The sequence below is a fragment of the Perna viridis genome, chromosome 9 (genome assembly GCF_037379345.1).
Source record: "Perna viridis isolate PV_CMFRI_1.1 ecotype Kerala chromosome 9, ASM3737934v1, whole genome shotgun sequence".
NCBI classification, from domain to species: domain Eukaryota; kingdom Metazoa; phylum Mollusca; class Bivalvia; order Mytilida; family Mytilidae; genus Perna; species Perna viridis.
In genome coordinates, this window is record NC_142453.1 from 27,472,601 (window position 1) to 27,497,880 (window position 25,280).

Genomic DNA, 25,280 nt, shown 5'->3' on the forward strand with positions numbered 1-25,280 from the left:
AGACATAATTTTCTATTTCCTTTACATCTGTATACTTTTACTACAAAGTTTTAAGCAAATCAATATATCAAAAAAGGTTAGCACACCATTTGACATGAACTCCAATAAAAACGTGGACAGTGAGTAACAGTTCAAGCACTTATGGATTAACTCAATTAAATCTTGACTTTAAAAGTCAGAATTCAATCTGAAGTGCGAGTTTTGGCTACGGGTATGCAAGTGAGCTTTGCAGGAAATTTCTTCATTTCTACATAAAATGGTCACTGTAACTTACCGAATTAAATATTTGTATAGGTTCTGCGTGAATACCCTTTTTGTAAAATGGATGGAAATTCCCATTCTAATTTTAGCTCATTGTCTTCTAGAAGCCAATGCTACACTGCAATGTAGTTTTCATGGCTATCAGTGTAAGTATGCAGCTTTTAGGTGATGTATTATCTTTTTCAGATTTAACTTAAGGCAAAACCTCCATAACACATTTAACTTAGTGAAACTAGCATTGGAGCCTAAGGAAAGTGATATTAGTGGTTTGTAGCCTTAATTTAGTGTAGTGGAAATGGCCGACTGTAACTCGATTGATTTATGCTATTTTTATCGTGATATTTTTAGACTGGGAAAATAGACGTCTGAAGAGAAAGGTGATTGATTGCAAACCAAAATTTTAAATGACACGGTAAGTAGATCATACTTATTCACAAAGGTACATTGCAACTGCGCTGCACTGTGCTGCAATTTTTTTTAATTAGTGCATTAGCCTAAAACAATAAGTAATTCTGTAATTTCGAGAGAATGTGACTTATTGTTTTTACTCCGTTTATTATTAAGGTTTATTCCCACAAAGGGAGTTTCATTTAACTTTGTTACTTGCTCAGTTGTTCTCTGTATTTCTTCATTTGTTAATCGAAGATTGTTTAAATGTTAATTTGTGAAATGCATTTTAGCAAAGTAACTTGCAGTTTGTACGTACATTTCTTTGCTTAATGTCGTTTCTTTTTCTGTAACATCCAAAATTTTCAATTATAAAAGGCTATTGCAGAACCTCGAGATTGAGGACTTCAAGGCTAAACCACCTGACTGTTCTTGCAAAAGCTCTTCATTCAAATATTGTCCTTCTGGTCACGTCGTTACGGGAGATTTAACCAATATCGAAAACGAATCTCTACGTAATATCCTTTCTAAAGGTCCCAAGTACCGTGAACCACGCTCCATAAATTGGAATTATAACTTTAAAGTTCTTATGGATGCCGTCGAGGACTATGCAAAAAAATGGATAAAACGAGAACACGAAGACATTGATACTCTGTCAGAGTGGTTAAAGGCCATGAGGCCTTTAATTTTGAAACGAATGAAAGTTTTAAGTAGGTCAATGAGTGCTAAGGCTACATCAGTTTTCAAAGACCCCGATGTAGCAAAAACATTGTCTACTATACATGACAAATATGCTGTCGTACCAGCAGACAAAGCCCAAAACAACATTGTTTTTGTCTGCAAAACGTTTTATATCCAATGTTTATTATCAGAGTTAGACGTAGAAAATAATAGCAATGATAAGACCTATACTGCTACCACTCTCTCCAAAGAAGAGATTGTGGAAAACCATAAATCTGTGCTATCCTCTTTTGGTCTCTCTATCAAGGACGATGATTGTGATTTACCGTCTATGTACTGGATTCCCAAACTTCACAAAAATCCATACAAACAACGTTTCATAGCTGGATCTGGATTGTGCTGGATACTCACAACTGTCAAAGAGGGTCTGCAGTCCTACCACAACACTTGATACTCCGGTAGTGGTATTAATTCAATGTGGATCCTGAAAAATTCGAAAGATCTTTTGGAGACAATCAGTTCAAGACTATTATCTGAATATAATAGCATTAAACCTATGATTTTTCAACACTGTATACTTCTATTCCCCACACTCAATTAAAATCCCGATTTAAAAACATTATACATCGTTGTTTTTCCAAAAAAAGATGGTACACATAGATACAAATATATAGTTCTTGGTAGAGATTCCTCATACTTTGTAAGAAATAATTCCAAATCATGTTCCAAATATACAGAGGAAGCTGTTTACAAAATGCTGGAATTTTTAATCGACAACATATTTGTCCAGTGTGGTGGACGTGTTTTTCAACAAACGGTCGGCATTCCAATGGGAACAAATTGTGCTCCTTTACTTGCTGACCTATTTCTTCACTTTTATGAAGCTGACTTTATAGCTGATTTGATCAGAAAGAAGGAATATCGTTTGGCTAGATCCTTCAATCTCAGTTCCCGCTATATAGATGACGTATTATCTTTAAACAATCCTAATTTCAGGGATTTGATACATCGCATCTACCCAAAAGAACTTGAGATAAAAGATACTACAGATACTGTGAAGTCAGCCTCATATCTTGACCTACACTTAGAAATCGATGGTAAAGGAAAACTATTGACCAAACTTTACGACAAACGTGATGACTTTTCATTCAGAATTGTCAACTTTCCTTTCATCTGTGGCAACATCCCTTCGGCTCCTACGTATGGAATGTTCATATCACAACTCATACGTTATGCCAGAGCTTGCCGAAACTACGCAGACTTTTTGTATCGCGCTAAAAGTCTAAAATAAGCTTCTGGAACATGGTTATGTTGCTACAAGATTGAAGTCATCACTACAGAAGTTTTATGGTCGTCATCATGAACTCGTGGATCGTTATGATGCATCCATCAGCACCATGAAAACTGATTTTTGTTCAACGGGTCATAGTTTGCCTTTCCTCGTTTGTCTACCCCGGACTTGACTTTTTATGAGCAACTCGGCGGGTGTTTCTAGAAAAGCAGAGGACGCTTACCCTACCGGTGCACCTGGTCCATGCTCCCAGTTTTTAGTCCGAGTTGCTCATTTACTTATGTTACTTTGTATGTATGATTTTAGTTACTTTGTGTTCTTTGTTGTGTGTGTCTGTTTTCCATGTCTGGTCTTTCTCGCTGGATTACATTCTCTTGATTACCGCTATAACCTTGGTTCCCTTGATTACTCTAACATTTCTACTGTTATTTAATTTGTAAAATACTTATCATATTCCCTAAACTCGTAGTTTTCCAATATCTTTCTTTATAGAAAGTCTTTAATTAGTGATTTATACATGTTATATATGAATTAAAAAAAAAACGTTTCTTTTTTTAAAAACTCGATCGACACTTTTACCAAGCACGCGCTAACATTGGACAAATTAAAAATAAACATGTTTCACATGAGTGATTTTTTACCGGAAGAAAGTTTAAAAAACAGGACGGGCATTTCCTATACATTTTTGACTATATAACTTTTGTTTTATTCAATGGCACTCAAATATTTAAATGATTTCTAAAGAAGAATAAAGGTGCGTTTTTCAAATTTTTCAAATATGAACATATCGGAAAGACTCCGTAAAAAAGTTCTTGATGATAAGTATAGATAGAGATTATTGTAAAACTCGGAAAATTTTCAAAATATCTCTAAAAACCGATCCAAGGCATTTTTGGAAAATTCTGGGTAAAAACAAAATTCAAAATCAACAAAATATCGATATATAAACACCTTATGACTTTTTAAACAGTTGAATTCTGCTGAAGAAGATGACCAACATTTGCTACCGACAGTCCCAAATGTTCCTATAGAATTTTCAAATGCTTATATAAACGATTACATTTCTAGGGATCAGACCATTACATGTATTAACAATCTGAAGAATAGTAAGGCATGCGGAGAAGATAAGATAATTAATGAGTATATCAAAAATACATCAGATATTTTCATTGATATATATATGAAAAAAACTTTTCAATGTTGTCTTTCACACAGGAATATTGCCCAGTAGTTGTTTAATATGGATGATTAAACCAATATCTAAAAACAAAGGAGATTCGAATGATAAAAAAATGTAGACCTATCTCAATCGTAAGCCGTCTCGGAAAGTTGTTTGTAAATGGTCTACACTGTGTATCTACACAAATCGAAACACTTCTATGCATATACATGAAGCTGTTTGTTATACTCTACGCAGATGATATCGTATTAATGGCTGAATCTGCAGAAGATTTACAAAAAACAATTATTTGCCCTCTCAAACTACTGTGATATCTGGAAACTGACATTTAATGTCCCTCGTGACCTAATATTCATTTTTAAAGACAGTGTAATTGAAATAGTGAAAGAATTCCATTATCTTGGAGTCCTTTTTACGAAAACTTGTAATTACGTTGTTACTAAAAAGAGTTTACCAGTCAAGGCAAAAAAGGCAATGCATGAAGTACTTAAAATAGGGAGGAAATATAAACTAAATATAAAGTTATAAATAGATTTATTTGATAAAATGGTGGAAAACCCGATATTTTAGAAAAGGTTCATCTGAAATTTTGTAAAATACTTTTAAACTTAAAAACGTCTACTGCGATATATGATATACAATGTAAGGTGAACTCGGCAGACTTTCGAGAATTGACATAAAAGAACGACTTATATCATATTGGACAAAACTTGTGGGCCCCGGGAAGGTCCGGTGTCAAAAGAATAGGCCTGCAGCAGCGCTAAGCTTGTCGTAAAAGGCGACTAAATAATGCTCAGAAACATAGCCGGGGGCTAGGCGCTCTGCCTACAGAGCAACTGGGATGTGTGCCCCAGGTGGTGGAATGGGGTACCCCTGGCGTGTTACATGGTGGGGTTGTCAGGCTATAGTACGGAAAACCTGACCGCAAACTAGTGGTGCACCGTGTTGGGAAAGATGCCATGTTCCTCGCACGTTAAAGACCCCTGCTGTGGTATTCTCCCGGAGTAGGAACCTTTGGACTCCGTCACACGAGGCTAAATTTCCCGACCTTACCGATCCCCCTTTTCCTGATGGAAATCAAAATTTGTCAACCCTATTATCCTTGTGCCCATCCCTTTTTTCATTTCATCCTCATTCATGTTCATTTTGTCATCATTTTCATGTTCATTGCCTGAATATAGCTGAAATATTGTTGCTCGGGCGTTAAACCCAACAACCATCCAATCAATCAAAACTTGTGGTCGGTAAGCAATCCAATATTTCATGTGTATTATACAAACTTTCGAGAAGACTGGTTGATCACTACCCTTAGTTTTATTAGTTCTTTATGTTCGAAAAATCTTAAACGAATGTGGTTATCCAAATACTTGGGAAACAGAAACCTTTCTAAATAATGAATGGCTAAAATGTGCAATCAAACAGAAACTGATTGATCAATTTGTTCAAAAGTGGCGATCAACAGTGAGTGACTCGCCAAAGGGATTAAATTATAGACTTTTCAAAACAAAATTTGAATTCGGAAAATATATTAATATTCTTAATATTTCCGAAGCTAAGAAATTCTGCAGATTCAGAACTACAAATCTTTTTACATATCTAAACTGGTAGATGGCAAGGTATAGAAAGAGAAAACAGACAATGTGTATTATGCAATAACCAATGACAAGGTGATGAATATCATTGTATTCTCGAATGTTCCTCTTTCTCAGAGGTGTGCGCGCGTTTGTGTACTGTGCCTCAAATTGTATTTGTGTATGTTCTCTGTGTGAATTGATTTATGAGAGTAAAGATATATATAAAAAGCTTTCACACCTTGTTAAAGGAGATGTGACACACAAATATCATTTTTAAACTTTTATATTGATAAAAACTATAGTATGTTAAGATACGAGTGTAATAAACATTTTCCCAGCATGTTAGCGCTAAACAAATTAAAATGATTATTTGTGTTGTGATGATGATTGGGTGTTTTTGCGGTCTTGACTATCCTAACGGATCTCGTATGATCTACTAGCGGCTGGGCTGCTGTGTTGACGCTCTGGCCTACTCCCAGTCCCCACGTTGGTCCGAGAACTTGGGAGTACTTCAATGTGTAGAGCGATTTGTGTTATCACGACAATCTAATTAATACATCCCCGCGTAGCAAAAACACAACTACTTTGCACACTATTTTTAGGACAGGAGTGTACAACTAAAATTGTTACACTCTGTGTATCGTTCTTCCTTTGTCGCTGAGTTATATCAATTACCAAGCCCTGTAGACTGAATTATGTTTAAAAGAAGGCGTGGGTGGCTTCTTTTATCTTTACATGGTTCGGCGCATCGTGACACAGGTGTCAACGCAAGTGTATGACTTCCATATTTAAAATATATTAGCATTGCTTTTGTCTTACGAATTTTGAAATTAAACGAATTTGACATAATACATAATAAGGTAGCTTTTTCAGGTACGAACAATACTTTTTTTTAAGGTCAGTTAAAATATTTAATTTTTGCAAAAAAAAAAAGATTTAGAACACGAGGAAGCTTCAGCACAAGACCCGTATGGGTTCTTAAATAAAATTATCAAAAACCAATAAAAAATAGACGAATCCTGGTCGTATCATCCCACAGCTGTATTTGCGGTGTTCTGGTACACTTGTCAGGAGTAACGTTACGTAAAACAGTGGTGAAATCAATCTTTTAATTGAAGATCGAGACGGAAACAGTTTAAATCTTAGAATGTGAATTTAATTTACTAAGTTCAATTGAACATGACAGAACATAATGAAATATTTCTATGTAATCTTCGACAAAAAGTGGTTTGGTCTCTCTGTGAACTCAAGTCTTCAAACATCATATTAGTTTAATATTTCTCTCATTGTTTAGCATTTCTTTTTGAGATGGTTTAAATTGATACAACGGTAGGTCTATATTCGCTGGCAAACAAAAAATTCAATGTTTTCAGTCTCAGTTGTAGAAATCATGTAAAAAGTGCAGAAGCCCCACGCATTTCAACCATTCGATCATGAATTAAGAACCAGTGACGTAGTACGGTCAAATGACCACATGGCTAATTAAAATTCGTATGGCTTGGGTCATCGTCGATTTCCAATCAATTTATCTTCATTTAAACGACGTAAGTGACTATTAGCGGCCTTTTTATGATATACAGATTCAATATTTTATTAAAGTCTAACCACTCGTACAACATATAAAATACCATAATTTATACAACATACTTAATATGCTTAAAAGTCAACAATAAAAGACATAAAAGTATGAAAAGCAGTATTCAAGTGCCATCTATTAAGATATATTCATATATGTACGCATGCAAAATAAAATACAAGAATAAATATACAGCACATGTATAAAAAGTTAACTATTTATATAAAAAAATAGTCCTTCTCATAAAATATTATAGCATGATTTAGCAGCTAATTGGCACAATTCTTCAAGGTTAAAATATGAATAAATCTATCGTTATCAGGCAAGGTATAAAACAATTCATTATATTTACACGTTTCCGCAAATAAATCACGAAGATCTGCATATAATGGACATAAAGTTAAAACATGTTTTTCATCTTTGATAATATTTTTACAATTAAAACAATTACGCTCACATACTGGTTTATTTTCATAACGTCCAGTTTCTATTTTGAAAGGAGCAACACCACATCTAAATTTAGCAATGCACTTCTGTGCTTTTTGGACATATTTGTCTTAGATACGACTCTGAACAATAAATTGTTTTATATAATTTATAAGTTCGTAGTTTACTACCATTACTTTGTAACAATATTCTATTTTGCCATTCACATGTAAATTTATCAAATAAAGAACTTTCAAGTTGAACAATAATATGTCTATTTAATTTTTTCTATCTAGATTTGCATATACATCAAAATTACACTCTTTGAGTTTACACATTACTCTAAAACACCAGTTTTTCTTTTTATTTATAGCATTTCTATGCGACCATTCAAAAACTTTATACTTAATGCGATCACTATACATAGTATTGCATCTAGCCCAATGTCTAAAAACACATAACCATTGCTTAACAGTGGGTGGTCTCCAGCCCATATCACCATGACTAGCATCATTTGGCGTATATTTGCCAACCCTCATATAAAATCTGATAGCCCTGTTCTGGACAGCATTAATACACGAAAATTTGCGAGTGCCCCAAACTGACGCTCCATAGCTAATTACTGACCAGACAACGGTATCAACACGTTCAGTAAAAGAACTGTACTTGAAACGACCATGTGCTTTACTTTAACAATAAGTAAACCAAGAACACGACTTATAGATCTAGCTACAGATTTGGCTGTTTCATTATAATCAAGAAATTCGATTAACAACAGTCAAAGATTTGTATAACTTGCTTCTATGTGTATATTATTATCATTCGAAATAAACGCATTCAATGTTAACTTTACAGAAGGGTTCCAAAAATGTACAATTTTTGACTTGTCTGAATTGACTTTTAAACAATTTGTTACACACCATTTACTTAAAACATCCAATAAAACTTGTAAATCATTTCCATTTTCAGCAATGAGGACAATATCATCAGCATATAGAAGTATACCCAGTTTTTCATCATCAATATCTGCACCAATATTTAAAAAAAAATATAGCATCAATTAAGTTATTAATAAAAATGTTAAACATAATTGGTGAAAGAACACATCCTTGTTTCAATCCATAGTTTACATTGAACCACTCTGTCATTTTACCATTAAGTCTAATACAACATTCTACATATTGATTTTAAACTACATAAAAATTGTGTAAATCTTAAATCATTCAGTTTAGTAAACAATATTTTCTGTCAACAGTATCGTATGTTTTTTTGAAATCTATAAAAGGCTGTAAAGGTTGACAATTTTTTCAATTTTCTGGTTTCAATAATTGCAGTAAGTGTATTTAGATGATCAATTGTACTTATTTTTTTACGAAAACCATTTTGCTCATCGTGGATTATTTCATTTTGTTCTAACCAAAATGTTAATCTGTCATTAAGTATATTACAATACAATTTATATGCACTGGGGGCTAAGCTAATGCTCCGATATGATAAAGGATCCCTTGGATCTTAGGTTGAAGATTTAGTAATAGGGGTTATAATACTCCTATCCCATTCCAAAGGAATTTTACCATATTTAAAACATGTGTTAAACAATGTATATATGTAAAACAGATATGATTGACGTATTTTTGAATAATTCGTTTGGTAAATAATCAATACCTGGTGATTTACCATTTTTACTTTTTACAACAGCATCTACAAACTCTTCATAAAAAATTCACTATCTAACAATTCATTATTAATATTAGAATTAATATTTGTATCTAATGTTGAATTGTTACAGTTTAATAAATCAGAAAAAACAATTTTCCAACTATTTGGAACAGTTTCTGTATCTGTGCTAATTGTCCCATCATCTAATGTGACCTCCATCGGTATTGACTTCTGCCGCTCGTTTCCGACACCAATTTTACCAATTCTCTTCCAGAATTCACGAGGATCACCATTTTCAACATCTACCAATTGCTTCTGGCTACGGTACCAGTATTGACGTTTAGCTTTTTGAAAATGTTTATCAAAGTTCTTCCGTTTCTCCACAAATACGTGTCGTAAATCTTGTTTACATCGGGTTTTACACGTTCGCCACTCACACTCGGCTTACATACATCGTTCCAAAGTACAGTTAATTGACATTGTATGTATTTGAGCCATAAGTGTATCAAAGAAGTCATGTATGATGACTGAGCGGGCCGAGTGTTCCGGTGGAAGATATATCACACAAACATAAAAACTGTTATCTTTGCTCTTTATTTCCGAAAATTGTAACCATAAAATTCCATCTGTGGACTCGTCGACTTTTGATACCTGAAATTGAGAATGTTATTCATCTTCACCAATATTCCGACCCCTCCGGATCCACTTCCAGCACGCACATGTAACAATCTACGATTATTTCCGTACCATATATATCCATTAATAGTTATAACATTTTCACCGATAAGATGTGTTTCCGCTAATCCAATTATATACAGATCTCGTTTCTGAATACAAGAAGCCAATAAACTATTTTTATCACTATTAGGAATTTTACTCCATCCGTTTATGTTCCAAAACCGGCATGAAACCTATCTACCCCATCGTTGACCTCGTGCACCCCTACCTCTTCCACGACTGTTAATTCGTTGATTTTCGGAGAAACCTTGTCCCCACTCGGAATTTATTCGATCGATGTCGATTGAGACTCATTTCTATTATACGGTTGCCGATGAGCATGTGATCGTTGAGGTTGGCTGACATCCTTAAAGATTTTAAAAAGAGAGAGATCAGTTTCAATTTCTTCTGTTAGAAGATTCAGTCCATAAAACAGAATGTTTCGATTCTTGAAAAAGTCTTCTAAATCATTGACATATATATTAAAAAGAGTATAGGTTGTAAGTTTTCTCCTTGTCTGATACCTTCTGTATGTTACAAGAAAAGAAATTGGAACATTCTTTCCCATTAATACTCTAGACTTTATATTATTGATTGTGAACCTAAACAAAAACGGACAGTAACAAACAGGTTCATTCCTTCTATTCACACTCTTTTAAATCCAGATAAGAAAAGGTAAAATTTTGTGTGGGTACAGAGGAAAAAGTTGTGCAAACAAGGGGTTAAATTGTATATTTTTTGACTAATTAACCTGTCAATAACTGTTGATTGAGTTCAGGCAAATGAAGTTTTTGTTCGTTTTTTATGGTTAAATTAAAGAAAAATATATAAGTAAATATTTTTTTTATTTATTTACTTAGTTCATAATAGTGATATAAAATTAGTAAATATATTAATATAAATATTTACTTTCATTTTGTAACTAAATATTGATTGAGGAATATATATATTTTATATTCACGGGAAAAATGATCATAATGACTACTTTTTTTTAATTTAATTTCAGTGGCGTCACTTGTACATGTAAATGTGCACTGGGTCAGAACGTTGAACAATGCAAGGCAAGGACATGGGAACAATTTTTATGTTAGTTATATGTTTTTGTCAAGATACTGAAGCGGCCGGTGAGTTAATCTACTCTAAACTAATCATTTTTTTGCGGTGGAAAGAAAAGCGCGAACTATAGTAGCCGCCAAATAGATTTTTAACCCTGTAAAACGATTATCAGTTTTGCATTATCTTTGTCCCTGGATTACATTCTTTTTGATTACCGCTATAACCTTGGTTCCCTTGATTACTCTTTAAAACCGCGAACATTGATATAGGCGAAAAGGTGCATTTGGCAGAATTCGCGAAAATTAATACGTTAACAATAACATCGATTTGTTCTACTCTAAAGATTAAATCGGTTAAAAATCTCTTTTTTTTTTTGGTCTTCCATAATGATTTTAATTATTTTTTTTTATAGTGAAGATATTACCTCTTGCGTTACACTTCAACATTCTGCAAAGAAAGAGTAATCAAGGGAACCAGGTTAAAGCGGTAATCAAACGAATGTAATCCAGGGACAAAGACCAGACATGGAAAACAACATACACAACAAAGAACATAAAGTAACTAAAATCATACATACAAAGTAACAAAAGTAAATGAGCAACTCGGACTCCACTGAAAACTGGGAGCATGGACAAGGTGCACCGGTAGGGTAAGCGTCATCTGCTTTTCTAGAAACACCCGCCGAGTTGCCGAGAAAACTTTGTTTCAAATTATAAAATAGAATACTATTAGTACATGTGTATAACGGAAACTCAAAGCAGTCATCAATGTGGTCTGAAGTGCAAGTATTTGTAAGAATCAGGCACAATGGGAAAAATCAGAAACATGCATGTCAAAACCCCACCGATCTGACAAAATAATTTTACCCATGGATAACTTCTCCATTTGAAAAGACCATTATTTGATCTCTGTATCACAAGCTTTTCTCAGACATTTCTCAATAGAATGCTAGAAAAATGAGGTTTTTGACAGAGTTATCTGCCCTTTAAATGTTCATTTTTAGTGCATTTCAATAAAATTGTTAATCAGTGGTCCAGCATGATATAGAAAATCTTGCCTGTTTTCTTTGATTCTGATGGTGCAAATAGTCAAATTACACTAATCAAAATGATGGGTGTTTTCTTACCATGTTTCAACTACTGCCTTTTTCTTACAATGACTGACACTTTTGTATTGTCAGATATGTCAACATAGTGTAGACTAGTATATATACACCCGGTAGACCCGTTTATTCCGGTTCTTACCGCAAATACAGTTGATAAATAAGTTTAAAATGTTACTGAGATGAGTAAACAATACTGTTATATTCGATTGAATGTGAATTATTTGACTGAATCATCTTTCAGTTAAAAAGAAAATGTTCACTTTTCAATAATTTGATATATGCTGTAAATTTAGAAAGCAAGTGTACAATGCATTTTCCCGGACATTCCACTATTTGCTATTCATATAAGACTAATTATTATTCTAGACTAATTTTTGTTTTTAAGGTTTTGCATAAGGCTTACATTCAATGTAATACGAATATGTTTTGTGGACAGTTTTAATGAAATCCTAAAAAAGCAACAAATGTGATGACAAAATAATACCACAGATTACATGTTTTATAAACAAACACGCTTGTACTTTCCCAGGTTTTGTTATTATTGAATTTATGTTAACTAGTGCATTCATTTACAAATTCAATAGTCTTTGCAGTTCCATATTTTTGTCTATCACATTTTTATGTCCAACTTTTTTGTCAGCCAAGGAAATTATTATGACATTACCTCTTTTCAATGTTATATGAAGTAGCTATTGGTACCACTGCCTTCGACACCGTCATAGCATTTTTTCACGGAACCTTTGCAATGTTTATTGTGACCATGCAATATGTGCAATTGGTGTCACCACCATCATCTTCTGTAGTGTTGTTCTATGTTGTATATGTAAATATATTCTTTTTGATTGCTTGGTGAACTATAGCATTCAACAGTTAAAACGCAAGTGAGTAACCAAGGGAACCAAGATTCATGGTGCAGATGGATACACTGTAACGTTCACGAGTCTCACTATTAGTAACTATTCTGGTGGTATTGCTTAATAATTGTCAAAAATGCCTACATCTGGCGGAATCAAAACATTTTAGAGAACAGTATATACATGCCAGTAATATTTATATTGACATCTGGTCAGTAAATTCAAATATGTTACCCACGGGTGTTATTTACAAAGACTCGGATTACATCTTAATATATTATTATTAGTAGTACACGACATGATGAGTTTATGTATGAACAGAGTTTCAGTTCAACATGTATTTCACATAACATAATTATAAAACTTCGCATTAATAAAACCAGTTAATTTTACCAAACGCTTTCCATCGTCGTTCACGACAAAGGGATAATCATTATGTATTTGTCCACTTCATCGGTGACAATTAAGATCTTTTAATTAGCTTATGTAAAACTTATGATAAATACGATTGTATAAAGTTTCATATTTGAAAATGATGAAAAGTTTTATTTTACCGAAAGTTTTATTCGAGTTCAATATTTCTCAAAGAGATGAAGATTTCAAAACTAAATATTGGTATGTTCTAAATACCAAGTACTCTTTCACCATTCTTTGCTGCATTGGACATAGAATGCCAAAAACATGACCGACAGACACATGCTATATATGAGGACGCTTACCCTACCGGTACACCTGGTCCATGCTCCCAGTGTTTAGTGGAGTCCGAGTTGCTCATTTGCTTTTGTTACTTTGTATATAAGATTTTAGTTACTTTATCTTCCTTGTTGTGTATGTCTGTTTTCCATGTTTGGTCTTTGTCCTTGGATTACATTCTTTTGATTACCGCTATAACCTTTGTTCCCTTGATGACTCATTCAATAGTCTCTTTTGCCACAAGAGTATCTATAGAGTAGTTTACAAAGAAAGTGTAGCATGATAACATCATACAAACAATATTTTTCCCCTTAATTTTACATTTATACACGTTTGTGTTATATTTCATGTGTAATAAATTCCAGCGGACAATAAGCTCCCCAAAACATTTACTTGCGATAGTAAAGAAATGTATTTGTTCCAAGCGATGGCATTTGGAAAGACACGGGCTATATTTTATCATATTTATTAAATCGTACCTTTTCTTTTACACAATCTATCCTAACATCTTTTTATATTTTGTTATTCACCTTTGAATTTGTATATGTATATGTAAAAATATCATATCATGTAATAAAAATTATTCTTAATGGAGAAATAATTACATGATAAATGTTATGTCAATGCAGGGGCATAAATCAGTTATAGACACAAGATATACAATAAAACGATCAATTGATTGTGTAAAATAACTTGATACGTTAAGTTGATCATGATTTGAAGATATCGGCAAAATTGTAATTTGGGTTTAAGATGTTATAAGATGGTAACTTGTCGCGCCGTGAAACCCTATCGATCAATGATGTTATATGTAGATATCGAATCCCAGTTTAAAGTGCTCACATTCATGTTTAGATAAACTAGAATTGGGACTTAAAAGACAGAGGTCCGCAGAAGGTTTCCGTTATACATGTGAAAACATTATTATAAACATCATTACGGGCATATAAATTTATTATCTTGTAATTTTGGGAAAAATAGCAAAATAGTAATACTTACACGTGTATTACCGATGTAGGATATTCGTGTAATTAAACGAAATTCAAATTAGCTTAAATTTGTATTTGGTTACTTAAATAAAATAGACTTCCCGGATAAGAAATAAATATAGTATTTTCGAACATTTTTTATGTTAACAATAACTTCAACCCCTTTATACGAGCATGCAGTTGTAATTCAACCGCTGTGTAAATACAATTCGACGGATAAATGAAATTTAATGAACCGAAATATCACACGGCTGAATTTTGTATACTTTTGAAGGTATCTTAAAGGCATTTCAAATATGGTCCGTCGAAGAAAAAGTTTTCCTGGGTGCTATGTCCGAAAATTCGAGGTCAACGATTAAAATCAAAGGGTCATTAAAGTTGCAAAATTTGCGCATTTTTGCCATTTTCTTTGAAACCGTTTGACTTATTTTGACAAAAAGTGAATCCGACTCCTGGACCTTCCCCGTCTAAATCAAGTTGGTAAGAAACAAAATAAGTTACAAACATTTGTACATTATACATGTAACAACTGTATTCATATGAGGGCGATATTTGGCTACCATGGTTTAAAATATAAATTAACATGTTAACAAGGTAATATGTCTTTGGTATCATCCTCGCTATGACAATTCACTTAGCTGAAGAACAGACTTTTTGGCGTTTTTTTTCAACTTGGTCGATATAATAAAAACGAAATAATTCATATCTACTCACAGGAGAACCATAGTTGAAATGCACATGTACTACTTAAGTGTTTAGTTTGGGCGCATACAATATCATGCATTCATACACTCAATGAAATTTGAATGTTCTTACTCTGCTAGATCTTTTAATTGTCTGTTAAAAATAAGCAAAAATCCTCGGGTCTTTGCAAAATGTTGACCAGTTTGTCAAAAATTAATACCCCATGATGGTTAAATAAACTAAGTTTGTTACACCAATTTGCAAGATGTTAAGGATTTATCGTACATTGATACCGCATGTGTTATTGTCACTAATATAACATTTAACTATTTTATCTAAGAACAAAAAAGTACAAATATTTTTTAATGGCGTCTGACCACTCGATAGCAATCTACTGAACTTTAATTAACTTTCTATTTTTCACAACCGTTGGAAAAAATTTCGGACATAGGCCTTCTTTAATTCCATCTCCAGCCAATTTCTATACCACATATTTCATTAAGTGTTACGTAAATTGTTACATTCTCAAAGGAATATTAAAACTATAACTTTCTATTATCAGTTTTACGACAACGTTTAAACAACTGTACGTCGGAATTAGAGTTTTTTAATTCTGTAAAATAGAGATATTTGTTCCACTGTGTTTGCATAAATCGCGCATGCCTAAGCTAGGGAATCATCTATCATGTCAAGTTCAGAATCGTGTTCTGATAGTGAATTTATTCATTTACCCCTCGAAATCAGCTTAACCACAATTTGATCTTCCTACATTATCTACATTATTTAAGAAAAGATCTACGTATGACTTTTTTACACTAAACTTTTATTTTGTTTTCTCATTTACAGTCATGTTCTTGGTATTTGATTTCACTATCCTGTTGTTCAGATTTGCAATGTAAAACATTAAAATCAGTAGTCATTTTATCACACTGAACTACATAAGATCGATGTCTTTCTTGCAAATTACTGCATCAATATACGTTATAGTAAGAAATTAAACGACGTAGAAAAAACAATAACAAAAATATGCACCAATAATTCATCTCAAACTATTCGAACTAAAGTGATAAAAGAGGTCAGTTCAGATGTATCACTAGTTTGTTTCAGCATAACTTTTCGTACAAAAGGAAAATTAATCGCATTTCCGAAAGAAGTAACAGTGTATTTTGGTGGCTTTTTTATATGAATCATTTTCTGTCTTACACTTAAAGAGGTTTTTAGAATTTATTGTTGAAAAGAAACAGAATAAAAAACCTTATTGTTTGAAGAATAGAAAATGAACATATTTATTTCATTATTAGTGTACTGGAAAACTGATTCGCGGCCCGTAATATTTGGTGAAGACATAAATCTTACATGCTACATTCAAAGGACTGTCAAAGAATGTCGAGTACATCAATGGACCAAAGGTGCAAACGAGGCCGTCCTTGCTTTCCAAGGTGAATCATACAACAAGGCGAAATACAAACAATATACAATTTCATCGTTAAGTAATTTTACCCTTACCATTAAGAAATTCGGTCTCTCTGACGTAAATGTGAAATATACATGCTTCTGTGAGTTTGAAAAGTCGACTCAATTGCTGGAAATGCAACCAGACGCATTTGTACGTAAGTATACTCATATTAGTACCTTTTGAATTGATATAATGATCAATTACAGATGATTCGAAATGAAATCAATTTTTAATGACCAAAATTTACGACAAACGTGATGACTTTTTATTCAGAATTGTCAACTTTCCTTTCATCTGTGGCGACATCCCTTCAGCACCTGCGTATGAAGTGTTCTTATCACAACTCATGAGTTATGCCAGAGCTTGCCGAAACTACAAAACCTTTTCAATCGCGCTAAAATTATATCAAATAGGCTTTTGGAACAGGGTTATGTTACTACAAGATTGAAGTCATCACTACAAAAGTTTTATGGTCGTCATCATGAACTAGTGCATCATTATAGTGAACATATATCCATCTGCGCTATAAAAACTGATTTGTTCAACTTGTCATACTTTTCCTTTCGTCTTTCGACTACACGGGACTTGACTTTTTATGAGCAACTCGGCGGGTGTTTTTTTTAGAAAAGCAGAAGATGCTTAACCTACCAGTTTTTAGTGGAGTCCGACTTGCTCATTTGCTTTTGTTACTTTGTATGTATGATTTTAGTTACTTTATGTTCTTTATTGTGTATGTAAGTTTCGGCAAGCTCTAACATAACGTATGTGATATTAACACTCCATACGCAGGTGCTGAATGGATGTTGCCACGGATGAAAGGAAAGTTGACAATTCTGAATGAAAAGTCATCACATTTGTCGTTAAGTTAAGTCAATAGTTTTCCTTTACTATCGATTTCTAAATGTAGGTCAAGATATGAGGCTGAATGCACAGTGTCTGTAGTATCCTTTATCTCAAGTTCTTTTGGGTAGATGCGATGTATCAAATCCCCAAAATTAAGATTGTTCAAATATAATACATCATCTATATAGTGGAAACTGAAATTAAAGGATCAAGCTAAACGATATTCTTTCCTTCGGATCAGATCAGCTATAAAGTCAGCCTCATAAGAGTGAATGAATAGGTCAGCAAGTAGAGGAGTACAATTTGTTCCCATTGGAATGCCGAATGTTTGATGAACAACACGTCCACCACACTGGACAAATATGTTGTCGATTAAAAATTCCTACAAAATTGGCGCCAGGATTAAACTTTTTATGCTTTTATTTTAAGACCTCGTAAAAGGCTCATTTTGGTTACTTGGGAAAAACAGATACCAAATTATTAACCGAATATTAAAACTGTACGGTAAACGTTGTGGACGTACAGATGTGGTTATAACACACACTCTCCCTGTCCTCATTTACAAAAGGAAATTATAATGGGTTGATCAAGAAACGCAAAATTATTAACGGAAAATTCTCATTGATGTGCATAAAAAGACAAAAGTCTATGCAAATAAAGTATAGCAAAAATGCATGAATTGAGAACAGTTTGCATATTTGTGCCTCAAAATTGAAAGTTGAAAAAAAGAACTCCAATTTATATGTTATACCTGTTATAAAATGATAGTGTATCATAAGCCTCTAAAGGCTGGTTCGTAAAAAAAAACCATAAATATATTTAGTATAAGGACTGTGTATGAATGTGATGTAATGTTTATATATGCCAAGCTGCACTTAAAAAAATATATATATCTATCTATAGAAAAAGGATATGCATGTATTGAAAAATTTGTATATATATAGAAGTAAATGAATACACAAGAATAATGACTGCATATATTAAAAATTAAACAAAAATGCGAATTTTTTTGGTAGGTTTCAAAAGTCGAAAAGACAAAAAACAAGCCATGAAAAAATATTCTGTGACAAGAAACTACGCAAAGGAAATGAACACAGTACGGAAAATTTGAAGAAAAACAGCAACTTGGACAAATATTGGTCACTATTAGTTAATAGTATTTGTAGGAATGGATTGTATTGCACTCTTCATTAACACCTATTGGTGTGCTTATGCCTGTAGGATTATTAAAATGTTATGTCAATATATGTATGATATCATTTTTTTCATCAAATTTTATTTCAGATTACCCCAAAAATCACAGTTTTCATTTGAATTTTAAGAAAAATTCTGAAATGGAACTGAGTTTAACATTGAACGATGTTTATCCAATTCCAAATTGCTCGTTACATGTGGTGAGTGATTCATTGTTTTAAATGACTTAAATATATTGAAACATATTGAAACAGCGTAAACAGAAGCAATATGTTTTCGTATAAAATTCATACTTTACAGTTTAAAGAAAATTTATTTATGAAAATAAGGCGGCTGTATTATTTTAGAAGCCCCAATTTGATTATCTGAATTGTATACATGTGGTAAAATGTTTTACCCTTATTTCGAAAACAAATATTAGGGGTCACCAGACTCATTTTCGCATACACGGAGACCCAAAATGGAGGATTTCGCCTAAAAGTGACTTCCCATTTCCTTTTATTGTGTAGTATTTATGTAGAGTTTATTCAAATTAAATCCAATCTCAAACACCTGTAGTGTTGTTATTTATATAGCATACACTACCTTTTAAAGGGAAATTAAAAAATATATTAAGGCCATTTTTAACTTAAAATGTCAAACAAATAAAACTTAAATTAAAATAAATGTAAATCACCGAACTTATTTTTTTATAAAATAATATGTTTTACAGAAACGAAATTGAAACAATTTGAAGAGGAAACAATTTGGGGTCACCGATTGACTATTTACAGAGATATTTTATAACATAATTGTCAGACTACCTTTCTTTTTTCTAAATTGTAATATTTGATCATAAAAAACCGTTAGATTGTAATTAAACCTCATATAAGTTTATTTTATTTTCATTTTAAAGCTAAGTAGCTATACAAAAATGTTTTTGCAAAACAAATCAGTATCAATGCAAAGGTAATGCAAATCAGGTCAAGCAGGTCATTTAAAAATAAGATTGCACATACAGTGAAAGTTGTAGAAGACAAATGAGTCGAAAATGCGAGGTTGTTTTAACAAATTTATTTAAATGTTTATGGATTTATCCACCTAGATTTTTGATGAATCAAAAATCGATTCATTATTATCATTTATACTTTGTGCTTTTTACACAACAATTATGGATCAAACATTTTGATTTCGTTTGAACATTATGGCATCGCGCCTTCGATAATTACCAAAACTGAATATTTCACCTCCTTGATTTTCAGATACTATGTGATATCCTTGTGTATTTGATAACTATTTGATGCATGTTTTAGACATATCAAGGACAGGTAAGTATGACATCTCCACTGCAATATTCTTATTCCGGTATTCTTACCGTTTTCGTCCACCTGGTCTTTAACACATTAACTGTAGTTGATGTTGTCAATATGAACATGTTTATTGTGTAGTTTCATTTGTTTGCTTTCTTGTCAATAAGGTTTTTTTCTCAAAATTCATCCCACACAAAGGAGCTAAAACAATTTAAAGCTGACTGTTTCATAAGGTATTTTGGTATAATACTTAATATAAAATATTAAATTTGTTCTTACTAGGTCCTTATAAGGAAAAACTTTTTGTGCATGTCATGAATCTTGTGAAGCATGTGTTAATTTACACTACTTAATAAAGCAGTTATTAGATACATTGGTACATTGGTCATTTTATTCATTTCGAGTGCTGTTTGACTCACAATTCAATCTTTATACCTAAAGAAACATGCGTTTTGTGTATCTACCCAATTAATGAAATAATTTGTTTAGTTTTTGTTCGTTGTGTACCTACTGAAAAAACTAAAGTAATCTGTATATCATTAGTGCACGATTGATTCATGACTATAATAAAATAAATGTTGCAAACAAAATTGTAGTTGAGCTACGGAATAATTCAGAGAATGTGAATGAAAAAGAATTGATTTTAGAAGTTATTATTGATTTCAACATTCCAATTAACTGTTTTTGTATTTTTACTATCATCTCTTAAATTTCCATTGAAATAAAACTGATATTTGTAGAAAAATTTAAAAGCGATATATTTGAATCCTGATTATGAATCTAATGGACAACTCTACGATGTATTTTACGAGTATGCACACAACGTTTCTGGGGACATTTGTGACAAAGTTCCAATAGTTAAATGTTGGCTAAATACCCAATTAAGTCCAATGACATTTGAAAGGGTAGAGAGCAGAAACTGCGATGGTGAGTGATAATAGATACTATAGATTGAATAACAATATATGCTATCAGTTACATAAATATATGCTATCAGTTACATAAATATATGCTATCAGTTACATAAATTGTGGTGTGAGTATCAAGTTTTATACTTTTTTTCAAACTAATAACAAGTACTGTACTACAGTTTTACTTTTTATTTATTTTTTACCAAGAAGATTTTGCTTATTTATAATGTAATCGTTTTTATATTATAGAATAATTATTCTTACTTTTTTTGTAATTCCCGACACAGTTAAAATACGAAGAATATCATTGATTATTAAAGTGTCAATAAATACAAAGTACAAATGATCTATAATGCCTTCTTCAAAGAAAGAAAACGTACAGTCAAAAAGCCCGTTCAATAATAGTAATAAAAATAATATATATTTTATCTGACAGTAAGAGAAAAGAAAAGGATGAAAACAAAACTCAAACACGTCCTAGCAACTATTACACTCGATATCCTTCAATGTAAATCGTTGACGGCGGCGATATGTTTGTTATCATTGACTGTTACACCATTGACATGACCGTTTAGATTAAGACAGCAGTAAATTAGGCCCTAACTGCAATAACATCTATTATGTTTTTATAGTAAAGACGGTATCGACAGCAAATTCATTTACAACTCCGATATCTGTAAATTCATCAAACAAAAATAAATCTTCGATGGAATGGTTAGTAATTGTGTCAGTTACTATCGTAGCGGTAGGAAAACATGGTTTTGTAAGTATATACAAACCATATATCTTCAGAATAAAGTGTCTGCATGTTTATATAACAATATCATCAGGTTTTATATTATCCCAAAATCCTCAAAGAGTCTGCGATTGATTATATACCCAAACTTTTAGGAATTTCTGGCTATAGGAAGAAAACGGGTTTATTGGACAATAGTCTAGGCAAAAGTTGACTATTAAATTGTACTTCTATGGGCAAAATAAAAATAAAAAAAATGAATAAGTATTTTTTAAAACATTAGTAAGAATTGCTAGTTTGTTATGTCTTTTTTGAAAACTTGAAAGATCTCAGACAATGTTTTACTACTCAGAACAAAATATCACTGTTTTAAACCTGTATGATAGTTTTCAGTGCTATTCTGAGTTTGATCTATTTGGTTGTATTAAGTTGCATCCTTGAAGCATTTTATTTCATTTTCAGAAATCAAGAAAACACAACTACTGGCTGTAAAATGTTCCATGACACTGACAGCATTCGTTTGCCATTTGTAAATAAACGCAAATAAAACTGGAACCAGTCAAGACATAGCTTTAGTATACTGTTGTCATTTTAACAGAATGTGGCATGTGGCCCTCTTTGAACTCGACACAAAACATAAAATTTTTCGCTTAACACTTTAAATAGCTTATAAGCGATTTTGCCAAACATGCGCTCAATGTAGTAAAATAATTGTCGGCGCATTAGTCTAATAATTAATATGCATATAAAGCCGAAGTAAAATCTAAACCCGATGTAAGTCAGTGTTCTGTCATAGATTCCCAATTCCTATTTTGATTCACTGACTTGGATGGATACACATTTCTCAATTAAACAATACATCTTCAAATATCTGTAGTATTTATGATTCGGGCGGTTGACTTAAGTGCATAGGGTGTCAAAATCATGTTATGGAATCTTCATGACTATGTTTTTTTCGCGTCCTTGTTAGCGGTCCTTTTTGGGAGTGCATTCCGTATTTTGCGCACATTTTTCAATCTGTAAAAATCAGGATACAACTGTCGAAAGTTTGCATATCGGACTTACTTTGCAGCTTTTAACTATTTATAAGCAGGTTTGAAAGGCTTGATTATAAGGTAGCTTAAGATATAACTTTTATCTTTGCGCGGTTTTGCGATCAAAACAGACAGGTGAAGGACTTTGATAATCAAAACCTACCTCATATTGTGAAACATGAATTTACTATTCTTTACTCTTATGGACTTCAATTAAAAGAAGTTGACGCAACTTTACTGATGACACATGCTTAGTAGAAAGTCGTGTTTCCGGGAGCTGTTAATTGTATAGACTGTTTTTGGGGTGATCGGTAAGAGTATCAATTTTTAGCATGATTCATTATGTTAAAAACCTTCAGTTCGATATTATAAAACGATGACAAATATCAGTTCAAAATAGAATGAAAACCGTAAATGTAGACTGGCAATAAATTTTGTCCGATAATTTAAAGGAAAAATTGGGTGAAAAACAACCAAGATTTCAAATTGTCGACCGTGATCTAAACGGATGAAAAGTTTAGACATGATTAAACATTTGCAAACGTTATGTACTGGTTAATCTTTGAACAGAAGAAGAATATACTAGTTTTCAACATGACTTATTTCTTATCTAGTTTATTTTTTTCCAAAATGTCTCGCATTGGTACGACTGAATGATGAAGTTAGTTGACAACCCAGAATTTCCCAATCGTCATTCCATAAATATGCCAAACGACGAATTGATTTGTATTACAAATATTTCTTTCCCTCGATTGAAATTGTCATATAACAATTGAAACGAAGTTGATAAGTGAACACATACCCACATAAAGTTACAGGTCCTAAGAAATATTATTTTGGGTCTAGAATAGGGCCAGTTTAATTTACATATAGCACTAATCTTATCTTTTTCGAGATAACTTTGTCGAACCTCCATTCTATTTTGAACAATGTACAATCAATGTTTTGATTATCAATACAATATATGAAAACCAATAACTTCATTGATGAGACTTAGATAAGAGGGTATTACTTGTGAGCGAACCACATTCATATTCCTTCTGTACAAAATTTTATACTTAACAGTAAATGGTATTCTTAGAGTTAATGTTAAATTAACTGAGGATACCTTTCATATCCATTTCATTCCATTTAATTTGAATTATTTTGATTAAATAGTACATGTTAATAAACTAAACCACTTAGATAATGATGACATGTTGTTCACAAAGCATTTATTTTTTAATTTGCAAAAGAACTTTAAAAGCTTAATCGAGCATGCTATCAAATTAGCCTTATGTTTTAGTTATGTATGTATATGACTTGTATATCTTAATCGTGAAAAACATTTTATTGCACTATACATATTTAACATGCAGTATATTTTGCACAATGGTACATGTATCAAATGTAAATGTACTTACAATAAGGGATATCTTTTGAAATTACCTATTCTTCTGTTTTATTCTAGAGAAGGATCTTAGAGATTAGTATACTTTTGATTTTGCAGTCACAAGAAGTGATTGGTGATATAAAATAAATGAAGTGTTGATATTTTAAGTACTTCTCTGTCTAAGAATCAGACAAAATGTGTATAAGGTTTTGCACATAAGAAAATGAACCCAGAGTTTGGATTGCATTAACCAGATATTTATACCTAACAACTTCTAGAAATAACTATTAAAGTGTTTGTCAAATTTGGCCTTTTAAGATATTGATAGGTCAAATATAGTTAAAATGCACTATGGAAAAATGGCAGGAAAATTTGTCTGCACTTTTTCATCATATATACAATCAAAAAATATCTATGTCACTGATGCTTCAGGATAACTTTAAATACTTTTTGGTTGTTTTTTAGATATGTTGAATACATGTGACATGTTTAAGGCAAAAAATACCAATGTGGAACCCATCGCCTGATTCTTACACAGAATGGTACTTAATGTATGAAATGAGATCAATAGAAGTATGTGTGTGTGTGTTACAAAAGTAAAACTGTCAATTTTGTACTCTGCATCAGCCATTGCTCAGAATGGACGTTTGTGTTTCGTAGTGCTTATTCATTTTTTCAGTATGTTTATTTTTTCGTTAATTTGGTAAAATTATCGTTTATTTTTCGTGTAATGTCATAACAATAACATTCAATATTGTAATCTTTTAAATCTTTACGACAATTGTATGATAATGTTTAATTGTAACGTCGTAGTTTTGACTTTGTGTTTGATGTGTACCAACGCTGCTGAATAAAAATAAACAATAAATTCCACATTTGTGCTAATCCAATTATGGACAAGTTAATTAATTGGTGAAGAATCTTGGTACGATCCTATGTCCCTGCCTCTTAGTTAAATCGACCAAAAAGGATTGTATACGGACAGTCAATGAGCTATTTGATTGAATGTTCGCCTGTAAATTTTTCAACAACAACTACTAAATGCATAATCAGGAAGAGACAAGTGAAAGCAAGATAACTCTTCAATTGCGATTTGGGTCTTTTACGTGCATGATACTCGGTAAAACTACGATTTTTCTCTTAAGACACGAAGAGGCCTGTCAAATTCAGCTATATAGGATACGCACCTTAATGGTTCCGTGAGCTAAATATCTTATCGATTTCGTGGACAAGACGAGTTCTAACTTGGGAGTATTCTTTATAACACCACGGTTCCTGGATAGCTTATGAACATTTTGGATCATAGGTCTTC

General features: G+C 32.3%; 1 protein-coding gene across 5 annotated transcripts; it reads left to right on the forward strand.

Moving 5' to 3' along the window:
* The first annotated feature begins 344 nt into the window (after positions 1-344).
* Positions 345-24,843, forward strand: LOC148607582 (uncharacterized). Of its 5 annotated transcripts, XR_015915066.1 has the most exons (10): positions 345-407; positions 610-673; positions 10,759-10,876; positions 16,435-16,743; positions 18,717-18,826; positions 19,919-19,933; positions 20,656-20,842; positions 21,459-21,589; positions 22,025-22,907; positions 24,434-24,843. XR_015915066.1 is itself a non-coding variant. In XM_088544657.1 (9 exons), exons 3-9 carry the CDS (start codon positions 10,807-10,809, stop codon positions 22,052-22,054), a joined length of 852 nt encoding a protein of 283 aa, XP_088400783.1. In that variant the 5' UTR covers positions 345-407; positions 610-673; positions 10,759-10,806; the 3' UTR covers positions 22,055-24,843. The 5 variants fall into 5 exon arrangements, 4 of the variants coding, with proteins under 4 accessions (XP_088400783.1, XP_088400784.1, XP_088400785.1 ...); XM_088544657.1 differs by having other exon boundaries at positions 22,025-24,843; XM_088544658.1 differs by having other exon boundaries at positions 16,435-16,572; positions 22,025-24,843.
* The last annotated feature ends 437 nt before the right edge of the window (positions 24,844-25,280 follow it).